This window comes from Sinohyriopsis cumingii, chromosome 14 (genome assembly GCF_028554795.1).
Source record: "Sinohyriopsis cumingii isolate HCF-2022 chromosome 14, ASM2855479v2, whole genome shotgun sequence".
NCBI classification, from domain to species: Eukaryota; Metazoa; Mollusca; class Bivalvia; order Unionida; family Unionidae; genus Sinohyriopsis; species Sinohyriopsis cumingii.
Genome location: NC_142974.1, coordinates 28439682 through 28452631, shown reverse-complemented (window position 1 = coordinate 28452631; position 12950 = coordinate 28439682). Strand labels below are relative to the sequence as shown.

Sequence of the window (12950 nt, the reverse complement as noted above, 5' to 3'; positions counted from 1 at the left end):
AAAATACTTTTAATACCTTTTTATGAAAAACTGTGTAGATACTGACAGAATAAATTAAATATATTAGGAATTGAAGGTTAATCTGTGCCCCTCTCAAACAACTAAAATTTGCAGGATATATCAAAACTTTTGTTGATTTTTGAAAAGATCCCGCAAAATGCCATTATTATTTGGTTCCTTATACTATTTATATACAATTTACTTGCAGGCACAATTATTGATCAGGAATTGATATTGAATTAATTTTCATAATAATTAGTTATGATCATTGTAAAACACGACATAAATTGACGATCATATGCTTGGTTTGTGTGCTGTTTCTGTTCCAATTATCTATTATTCATATACGAGTGAGCAGGACTTGAATTCTGGTATTAGAACAAGAAGTAAACAAGGAGGAAGTTTAAATTAAATACATAACTGAGCGTGTATGTGTAGGGGAGATTACAGCTGCAAAGGGCAAGATGTAAGGGGTTACGTCCCATATAATCAAGTCAATATATATATATATATATATATATATATATATATATATATATATATATATATATATATATATATATATATATATATATATATATATATATATATATATATATATATATATATATATATATATATATTAGTCTCTAATCAAAATACCATTGTTACCCATACAAATAGACAGCGGTCATGCTTGACATGTATGAAGGACAAAAAGTGATTCATACTAAATATAGACTGGTATCATATTTCAGTCCTACTCACAAAAGGAATAGTTTTTTTATGAACTGATTTATAGCGGATCATCAGTTATATAACTTCTAATACGCTCCATCTGAAACTTTTCTCTCGAAGATAACCAGAGATACTGCAAAAATAATTTTTAAAACTCCCTATTTATTTGAGTTACTTTCTAGCACAATCTATTTAATGGATCTAGGAAACTATTTTCTTTTAAAATCAGAATCATCGACGGTGGACGCGCATGTGGCTCCGGAGTCCACATTTCGATGAAAACAGGCGGTTGGAGGTGGGGCATGCGACAATGGTGGTTGGAGGAGGCTGGGATAGAGATCTGTGACGTCTCTCACGAGCTGCAGCAACACGCTGGTGGCGGTCAACCTCGAAGGTGGAACAGGCTTTTCTGGTCCGGGCTCGCCAGTGACTTCTGTCTGAGTCAGCGAGCTCGAGCTGGTGAGATTGATGGTCTGTCCATTTGATGTGCGTCTTAAGATTGTCTTTGTACCTCTTGCGAGGGCGGCCTTGGTTTTGGTTGCCCTGGGCTAGCTCGCCAAAGAACAGCTCCTTTGGGATTCTGTTTTGATCATGCGGATGACGTGGCCAGTCCAACGAAGCTGGGTCTGAATTAGTTTGGCTTCGATGCTTGTTGTGTTGGCTCTATCAAGGACTTCCTGGTTGGTGATTCGGTCCTGCCACTTGATCCGCATGATGGATCTCAGGGAGTGCTGGTGGAATCGGTAGACAATCCAAGTTTTTCATCTACGCAAGAGAGACGTAAGGACAATTTCATGTACACTTTCATATTTATTGACAGACATATGTCCTTGTGCTGCAAGACCTTGTTTCGGTGTCGTCTGAGTGCTTGACTGTTTTTATTTTATCCTCGCATTGATCCCTTTGTCCAGTGAGCCATCAATGGATATTGTGCTGACAAGGTATTTGAAACTGTCCGCATTCTTCAGGTGCGTGTCGCCAATGATGATGCAGGTTGTGATGGGACAGTGTTTGGGGCTGGCTGGAAGAGGACCTCTGTCTTTCCTAGGCTCATTGTGAGTCCAAATAGGTTGGGGGCTTCAGAAAGCCTGTTCACGATTGCCTGTAGGTGAGTCTCTACATGGGCCATGAGGGCACAGTCATCTGCAACGAGTGTTTCAGTGGTGAGTCTTTCTAGCGTGTTGGTTTTTTCAGCTAGGCGACGGAGATCAAACACTGATCCATCCAGGCGATACCAAGGTCAAGTTCAAGGTCACGGATGGCATGGAGCAGTACCTGTATGAGGAAAAGGTTGAAGAGTACCGGAGAGTATACACATTCCTGTTTGACACCGTCAGATATGGAGAATTTCTCAGATGATTCACCATCTGAGAGAATCTCTCCAGTCATGTCATCGTGGAATAGGCAGATGAGGTTGGTATACGTCTGAGGACACCTAAGCTTCTTGAGTACTACCCATAGTGCTTCTCTATTGACTGTATCGAAAGTCTTTGTCAGGTCCACGAAGACGGATTCATGTTCTGCTCAAGGCACTTCTCTTGGACTTGTCTAACTGCGAAGATCATGTCAACGGTGCTGCGGTCTGGGCGAAAACCACACTGAGACTCGGGGAGGTTATCTACTGAGACTGCCGCAATAAGGTTGTTGAGGATGACGCTTGCAGGTATTTTGCCAGCTATGGAGAGCAAGGAGATGCATTTAGTTACTGCAGTCCGCACGTGTGCCTTTGTTCTTATAGATTGTCACAATTGATGCGTCGCAGAGGTCGTCTGGCATCTCCTCTTCCGTCAAGATGCTGATTAGCACATTGTGGAATACCTCCAGAGTCTGTTCACTGAGAGCTATGTACACCTCTGCTGGGATACCATCCTTTCCAGGTACACTGCCAGAGTTCATTTGTTTAGGGGGCGCTCAATAGTTAATATGTACTTTTGAGAGAGTGACGTCTGTAAGGTGAGGTAGTTCGCATTTAAAACAAGCACAGTCGAGAGAATCTTGGCGTTCCTTTATGCTACATTAATGTAATGCGGATGATATTTGTTTGGATATTGTACTTTTGGAAATTTAACATGATTTAAGCACACTGCTAACTAAAATGACTGCTCCCTTGTGTTAAAAAATCAGCCTGAATTAGTCTAAAGTACCCTATACATAGCAGCTATTAAAATAGGGAAAATGAATTTTGCCAAACAAGACAATACCAGCTTCTGAAAATGCAATGAATGAATAACCAAATATATACAATGTAAAAAAGTTAACGGCTCTTTTTTATACAATTTACCTCAGAAGTTCAGGAAGTGAAAATGACCAAGTAGAGCTAGCACTTTTTTGAAAGGTGCACATCTGAAGTAAGACCAAGCTGTATACTCTATAACCCATAGTACACCCATCAATCATACACCAAAATAAAGGGAATTAAAGGTTCTTTGAATTATACCTAAGATATCAAGGTCTTTTTTAAATGGCCAGTATAACCAGTGAGGAAAGCCGGGGAAATTCTTTTTCTTTAAAATCCTAACCCTATGCAAAATATGAAACTGTAGAGCGCCACCTTAATGGCCTTCCTTAACTCTTCTATCGTTGGCGGAACATCCACTTGGTCTTGCGTTGGCTGTTGGGGTATTTGATCAAGAACAGATTGGCTGACCGATGGGGGCAGGTTTAGGGTCTGACTAAAGTGTTCTTTTCATCTGTCCTTAATGCCAACCTTGTCCTTTATTAGTGTACTGCCATCTGCAGCAAGCAAGGGGCAGACCCAGACTTTGAAGGGCTGAATATTGACTTGATGGCGTTGAATAACGTTTTGGAGTTGTTATTATTGGCATAGCGTTGCACTTCATCAGCTTTCCTTTCCCACCAATGGTCATGCATCTTGCGGATTTCTCCCTGAGCCTCAGCTTGATAGGATTTGAAGCGGTCTTTTGGGGGGGATGGAATTTGTGTCATTCTGCCAGTCCATGAATACTTTATTCTTTCTGGCAAGCAGATCTTCAATGGCACCGTTGCTCTCGTCGAACCAGTCTTCATGGGTTCGCTTCTTGGGGCCCAGAGTCGCCATAGCTGTTTCTCTTATGTCCATGTTCCATTTCTCGGAGGCATTTACACGTATCGATCCGTTGGTGGACAGCTTGTCATCTGGGCTGTTATGTATATTGAGCTGGGTGGAAGGCTGATTGAGTTTGACAATGTTGAAGGCTGTGCGCACATGCTTAGGACGCCTAGAGTGATTTCGGGCAATGCACATCTTTAGAGTAGTTTGGACAAGTCTGTAGTCTGTCCATCATTCCGCTCCTTGCATGGCCTTGGTGATGAGGACATCCTGGGAATTGCGCTGGCGGACTATTATATAGTCGATTAAGTGCTAATGACGAGATCTGTGGTGTATCCAGATGTTCTTGTGTTTATTCGCCATATTGAACATATAGTTTGTGATTAGGGAGTCAACTTCCGCGTACTTTCTGAGTAGGAGGAGGCCGATGTTGTTCAACAACGTGCTTTCCAAGCACACCTTTCCATTGACCATAATCGCAGCCAACGTTGGCGTTGAAGTCCCCCAGTAGTATGATCTTGTCATCAGCTGCAGCTAAGTACAAAACTGAGGTCCATATAGAATTGCTCAGTGGTTTCCACTGGGCTCGAGATGGTAGGGGTATAGGTGATGATGTTTGTTGCATGGCATTTGTGGCTGATAGGTAGTCACAGTTTCATTAGATTCTCATTGATACCAACAGGCAGGTCTGGAGGCTGCTTCAGTAGACTTGATTTGATAGCCGGGCCGACTCCGTGGATCCTCTCCTCGTTTTGGACTTTTCCTTTCCAGAAGAAGGTGTAGCTGCCTGCTAGCTCAGCCAGAGAACCCTCCTCTGCAAACCTGGTTACACTCAAGGCTGCAATATCGATATTGTAGTGTGAAAGCTCCTTAGCAACTAGGGCTATTCTCCCATGAGGTCTTGCTACGCTCTCTTTGTCCATGAGAGTATGGATGTTTCATGCTCCAATAAGAAGTATTTTTCTTTGATAGTTTTGACTGCAGATATGGATGATCTTGCCAGCTGTGGCAAGCTGGCCAGATTTTGAAGGGCAGACTATTTTAAGGCCAACTTTTCTAGGCCCCTCCCGAAGCAGGGTGAGCAGCGCTGTCCTGAAAAGGTGTGCTCAGTTGCCTTGGATGCTGCCGAACTGTTCTTCTGACCTGGATACAGAGCAGAGCGACCACTTGTCCATGCGCCACCTACGTGCAGGACGATGACTACAACTCCCAGTGGTCATCTCCACCTATAGCGTCGCCAGTCGCCCAACACCGTAGGACTCTGGTAGGTGCAGGTAAGGAACAATGAGTGCGATTGTGATGAATGATAGGTGCACAACATAACCTGTGCGTGAAGGAGATTAAAGTGGAACAATCTTTGCACAGAGATAGCCTCACTCTCTCAGCCTTGCTAGTTGGAACTCAATGGTACGAAGATTCGTCACGGCTGGGGACTACTTCGGCTGCATTAGATCGCCATGACGTCTTCAGTGCCTTGGCATGCCCTGCGCTCTCCACAAAGCACTTGTAGATTCGCCTTCGTGGCCGTTGGATCACTCAGTTGATTTCTTCCGCCCAGTCTGTCGAAGCTGGTTTGCATGCAAGGATAGGCAAGCTCCTAAGTCACAGAGGGTTTCAGGTCCATTGGCTACACTCAACCTGGTTGAGCGGGCCAGTCGAAACCATTGCCCGTATTGTGGCCTCTGCGAATGCTACAGCTGCTTGGAGCCACAGGTGAGAGCTGAGCACTTGGTGGGAACCAAAGGTGGATGAGCTACTCCCAAAGGAGCATGACATGCCCCCACCAGAGCAGAGGTACTACGCATCCCATAGCACCCTGAACACCATATATATATATATATATATATATATATATATATATATATATATATATATATATATATATATATATATATATATAAAATCTTTTTCCACCATATTTGCATACTTGTGCCCAAACGTTTTCATGCATACATAGATACATACATACATACATACATACATACATACATACATACATACATACATACATACATTATTCATAAGAGACCCATGTTAAATTCATATTTTGATAGCTTAACATGTAGCTAGAACTATGAAGAAATGGACGGATGAAGGATTGGATGGAGAGATGGATAAATAGAAGTTTATTTTAAGAAGGAGCATGTTCCTTATTAGCATTACTGAATATAAGATGAAGAAAGAGTACATAGAGAACTTTATTTTGAGAAGGTGCTACTCAAATATGATTAATACATGCTTGGTCCAACACATTATTATTGCTAAATAGAAAGATGGACGGATGGAAGGAAGAATATATGGATTGATGGATAGTTACTTATGCACCTGTGAGTAAAATGACCTTTATACACCAACTAAAGAATGCCTTCAAAAATCAAATAATTACTGACATTTTTTCAGATAAGAAAACAAATAAGAAAAGATTGAATAATTTCATACATGATTCACATGCATAAATGCATATATCCATACACAAATGCATATATACACTTATCAACGAGCCATCCAATCATCAATAAATCTATCCACGTATATATTCAAAAGTACAATTTTAAATACATCCATGAATCCTTGCATGCATACATAGATCCATCCATCATTGCATGCATATATATATATATATATATATATATATATATATATATATATATATATATATATCCATCCTTACATGCATATATACATCTATCCCTACATGCATATATACATCTATCTATCCCTGCATACATATATACATGTATCCATCCTTACATGCATATATACATCCATCCATCCATCCTTACATTCATATATATATATATATATATATATATATATATATATATATATATATATATATATATATATATATATATATACATTATATATATATATACATCAATCCATCCTTACATGTATATATACATCCATCCATCCATCCTTGCATACATATATACATCTTTTCATCCTTGCATGCATATATACATCCATCCATCCTTGCATGTATATATACATCCATCCATGCTTACATTCATCCTTATATTGTTGTATGCATTTATACATCCATCCATCCTTACATCCTTGTATACATTTATACATCGATCAATCCTTACATGGATATATATATCCATCCACCGATCTTTACATGCATGTATACATCTATTTATCCCTGCAAACATATATACATCCATCCATCCTTGCATGCATATATACATCTGTCCATCCTTACATGCATATTTACATCAATCCTTATATGCATATATAAAGACAGCCATCCTTACATGCAATTATACATCTATCCATCCATACATGCATACATCCATTGATCCATTCATCCATCCTTACATGCATGTATACATTTATATATCTCTCCAAGCAAATATACATCTATCCTTATATGCATATATACATCCATCCTTACATGCATATATACATATATCCATCATTATATGCATATATATATCTCTATATATTTGCATGCATATATAAATCTCTCCATTCTTGCATGCATATATACATCCATTCTTACATGCATTTATAAATCCATCCTTACATTCATATATGTATATACATCCATCCATCCTTACATGCATATATACATCCATCCATCCTTACATGTATTTATACATTCCATCCATCCTCAGATTTATATATAAATATATACATCCATCCATCCTTGCATACATATAAACATCTAACCATCCTTGCATGCGTATATACATCCATCCATCCTTGCACACATAAATACATGCATCCATACTTACATTCATATATATATATATATATATATATATATATATACATCCATCCTTACATGCATATATACATCCATCCATCATTGCATGCATATATATATATATATATATATATATATATATATATATATATATATATATATATATATATATATATATCCATCCTTACATTCATATATATATCTATCCATACATGCATATATACATCTATCTATCCCTGCATACATATATACATCTATCCATCCTTACGTGTATATATACATCCATCCATCCTTACATTCATATATATATATATATACATCCTTATATGCATATATACATCTATCCATCCTTGCATGCATATATACATCTATCCATCCTTGCATGTATTAATACATATATCCATCCTCATAGGCATATATATACATCTATCTGTCCTTGCATGCATTTATAAATCCATCCTTGCATGCATGTATACATCAATCATTACATTGATATGTACAATATATATATATATATATATATATATATATATATATATATATATATATACATCCATCTATCAATACATGCATTTATAAATCAATCCTTACATGTATATATACATCAATCATTACATTCATATATATATATATATATATATATATATATATCCATTTTTCCTTGCATGCATATATACATGTTTCCATCCTTACATGCATAGATACAGCCATCCAACCTTGCATGCACATATACATCCATCCTTACATTCAGATATATATACATCCATCCTTGCATTCATATATATGTATATGTATATACATATATCCATTTTTCTTTGCATGCATATATACATGATTCCATCCTTACATGAATATATACATCCATCCATCCTTGCATCCATATATTCATCCATCCTTACATTCATGCATACATCCATCCATCCTTACATGCATATATACATCCATCCTCCCATGCATTTATACATCTATCTATCCCTGCAGGCATATATACATCTATCAGTCACTGCATGCATATATATATATATATATATATATATATATATATATATATATATATATATATATATATATATATATATATATATATATATATATCCATCCATCTTTACAGGCATATATACATCTATCCTTACATGCATATATACATCCATTCATCCTTGCATGCATATATACATCTATCTCTAAATGGATATATACATATATCTATCCTTACATGCATATATACATCTATACTTACATGCATATATACATCTATCCATCCATACATGCATGCATACATCTATATATCCTTACATGCATATATACATCTATCCATCCTTACATGCATATATATATTTATCCATCCTTACATGCATATATACATGTATCCTTACATGCATATATACATCTATCTAACCTTACATGCATATATACATCTATCTATCCTTACATCCGTATGTACATCTATCCATCCTTACATGGATATATACATCTATCTATCTTTACATGCATACATCTATCCATCCTTACATGCATATATACATCTGTATATCCTTACATGCATATATACATCAATCCATCCTTACATGTATATATGCAGCCATTCGTCCTTCATTACATGTACCAAAATAGTATCTCTGCTAGAATGGAATCGATGTATAAACGAAGAAGCTTTAAATCATCATCAGAGAAATAAATATAAACCATGAAAACTGACCAGTACTAAAGCTGATGTATTTTAGTATGATATATTGTTGGATGATGATGTCTCAGGCTAAAATATAATAAACTGTCTCCTCTGACCAGCGTACATTACATTAAAATGTTCGGTTATGTCTTTAAAATATTTTTATATTCAATTTGAAACATTTCCAACTGTCTTCTGTAAGAAATGTTTGAAGAAAATGTACCATATTAGTTTTATTACAGTTTGTGTTGGTTTGAATAACGATCTGAAGCTGGGATGATTTTTAGTGATGAAAGTGAATACCTAATTTTGTTCCCGAATTATATTTTCATCATTTTATTATTCATAAGGCACAATATTTTTAGTCATACAATAAACATTCCAATTTCATTTTTTTTTTCATGTTCATGTTTTCTTTTCACATTTGTCTGGACAAAAGGACTTGAAAGGATATATTAACCTTGAGCACAGGGAAGTCATATTTCCAATTTAGTACACTTTAATTAGCAATAACGAAATGATAATTCTTTTTAACTCGTGCCAGGGTTATTGTCTCAGGATGAAAGTGATTTTTCTAAATTTAACATGAATTATATTTTGATCATTATATTATTAATGAGTCACAATATACTGAGTCATAAAATAAGCATTCGAATAAAATATCGAATATTAAAACTAAGCTGATGCTTTGTTTGTAAATTTATGTGCATAAATATATTTGCATCACCTTCTATATCTTTCAAGAGATGTATTATTTGTGTACAAAGTAGTGAAGTTTCCCTGAAATGTTACTTTGATTAATAACGACAAAATTATCCCTACTGTAACTGAAAGAAATTCCTCTTGGTCTTTGAGGAACACCAGCGGTAATGACCTGTAGAGCAACGCCATTAAGTGATAGTTTATGAATGTTGTTGGTGTTGAATCCCACAACATATATATTATCTTCTCTGTCCACTGCTACACCCATTGGATATTCTAGGTCATTGGATAGATAGGCAAAGTACTGTTTTCCATCTCTCAGACCAAAACAATACACGGCATGATCTCCACTGACAGATATGTAAACACGTAACTTGGACATATCTAGAGCAGCATGAGCATGTGTATTATATGTCAGTTGACAATCAAATTCATGGTGAAACTTGACATTTCCATTCCTAGTGATAATACTCCAGTAACATTTCTTACTAATTGTGTCACCACATGGGCCAGATACAACGATCTCCTCCCTGCTGACTGTGTCAACAGCACAGCATTTATACTTTGTTGTTAAAGTCTCTGTGTCTCTGATATACTGGTCTCTAATGGACAGAAACTGGACGGTTTTCTTAGCATACATTGTTATAGCAACTTCATTGTCTCCTATCAGACACATGCCTGAAGGATTTCCAGGCAATGTGTGGATTGTGATGAAGTTATGTGAGGAATCATACAGACAGCATGTCTTGTTATTAGAGTCTGCCAGAACTATGTATCCGTTGGGTAAATGGACGATACCTACGTAACGTGGCTTTGTTTCACTTGGACAGTGAACGTCAACAACTCTAGAGAGCTCCACGGTTCGTTGTTGAGGAGGTGCCATAAGACTTCTGCATTTCAATTCCTTAGCCTCCTCTTCGCATACTATTTTCACCAAACGTACTGAATCTTTAGAAAGTACCGCTTGCATGTTGCTGTCGAGTTCAAGTCTTATTCTGATGTTATCCACTCTTTCAAACTTTTCTTGAATCTGATCACTGTAACAATGTAGCTGCTTGATCATTTTGCTAATCACAAGAAATTTTTGTGTATCCGACCCAAATTGGCCAACCATCTCTAAAAGTGCGTGAGAGTTTCTGATGGCACTTATCAAGGACTGACATTGGTGATTTTGTTCCTGTTTTCTGATCAACCACTCCTTGTAAATTCTATTTCCCTCAAGCTTCACCATTTTCTCTATATCATCCAGCACAGCATTCAGTTTCTTTCTGACATCTCCAATTTCCAAAGAAATAATGTTAACATGTGACTCCATAATACCTATATTTTCTTCATTCAGTTCCATAAATTCCTTAAGATGATCCTCTAATTTTAGTATTTGTTCTTTTATTTTTTCTTCCTTCATCTCCTTCAACAGACCTGAAATACTCTCTTTCAATTCGAGCACATCCTGACATGCTTTATGATGAAGGAAAGAACATGTCCCGCAACATGCAGTCTCGTGGCTCCTACAGTAAAACTTGATATCTTCATTATCGTGTTCAGGGCATCCAAATCCCTCTTTAAATCTTATGCGGCTTTTCGGATTATTTTCTAATTCTTCTGTGCCAATAATTTGATGGCTTTTAGTCATCTTCATTTTTCGATGGTATACGGTACAGTTATCACACATAAACTCTTCACATACGACACAGAATTTCTTAGCAAAGTCCGATGAACTCGAACATACTTCGCAGAACCGTTCCACTTTCGATTTCCCTACTAGTGTAAATGGACTGTTAGGGAATGAAGAAGCCCATTCTTCAACCGGTTTATCTTCATTTCCTGGCCTGGTTACTGCTCTACAAACAGGACAGATAAATTCCTCAAATGTTTTATCAGTACTACAAGCCCTTTTTGTTATATAGTCCTGTAGGCAGTGTTCACAAAATGAATGCAAGCACGGCAGCTGACGGGGCGAGGTAAACCCGTCCAGACAGATCGAGCACCTGTGTCTGTCTTTGAAGGAAGAATCAGTGATTGCAGTAGCCATTTCAACAAAGACATCAAACAAAGTGGTTATGAAGAGAATAAATCATAACTGAGTGGTTTGCATAGCACTGTTAACAATAATTTGTCTTAGAGTTTCGCCTTAACTGCTTCTGATATGTATTAATCACGTAATAATATTTTCCGGTTTGATATGAGTGTGAAGTGTTCGAATCAAGACTAGACTCCTAAACCCTGTACCCGGTTTCTATATCTCTAGCGACTTAACCGGCAATACGTAAAACATAGCATGGGACACACTTTGAACGGCGTTTGGAGGTGGAAAGTGGAGCGACCGCCCCACGAACCGCTCTTGAGGGGGCCCCGCACTTCAGGCCTAAGGTCGTCCTAATGAGTTTGTCAAGCTATATTCTCCGGTAAATTGGAAACGCTGATACAGGCCCCGCGAGGTCATGGTCGGCCCTAGGCACCGCGTACTCCTAACGCCGCCTCTGGGACACACTATATCAACAAGTAGATCTCCGCTTCTTTTTGTTTAGTGACATTTATCGTAGCCGGCTTTGACCACTACCCCCTCGTCGTCGGTTGCAATCACATGTCCAGCAAAGTTCGTGTCTACTAATGTCATCTTCTAATGATAGCAAACATGACAGTAACTGTAAAAGTCGCTAACCCCATGCGTAATAACTGGTCCTTTAAAAACTGGTCATTGTCTTGTCCACTGTCTATTTACAGAAAGTTCTTTATAGGAAGTCACAGATACGTGCATGTTGCAGAGGTTTCAAATTTTGACAGTTTCTGGTTTTTCAGATAGCCGTAGCCTTCCGTATACAGATGTATGCCTTGGTTACCCCTCCGCCCACCCACCCCCCCCCGCCACTCCCAAAACAAATATTGATTCCTGCCACACACAATAAACATGACAACAAGAAAGAAAAAAGATTCAAAATCTGCAAATAAATAAGACAATATATTTAAAATATGAATAGTAGAAGATGCTGATTACTTTATATGACAGATTTAATCGATTGCTGCCATATTAACAAAACAAATAAATGTTTATCTTCTAACACAGACAAATGAAACAGTTAATTGGTATAAAATATTGATAG

At 37.4% G+C, this 12950-nt stretch overlaps 1 protein-coding gene across 1 annotated transcript; it reads right to left on the bottom strand.

Moving 5' to 3' along the window:
• Positions 1–9898: 9898 nt before the first annotated feature.
• Positions 9899–11881, bottom strand: LOC149783489 (transcription intermediary factor 1-beta-like). The gene has a single exon (XM_089932853.1). The coding sequence runs from the start codon at positions 11879–11881 to the stop codon at positions 9899–9901; it is 1983 nt and encodes a 660-aa protein (XP_089788979.1).
• Between the last annotated feature and the right edge of the window lie 1069 nt (positions 11882–12950).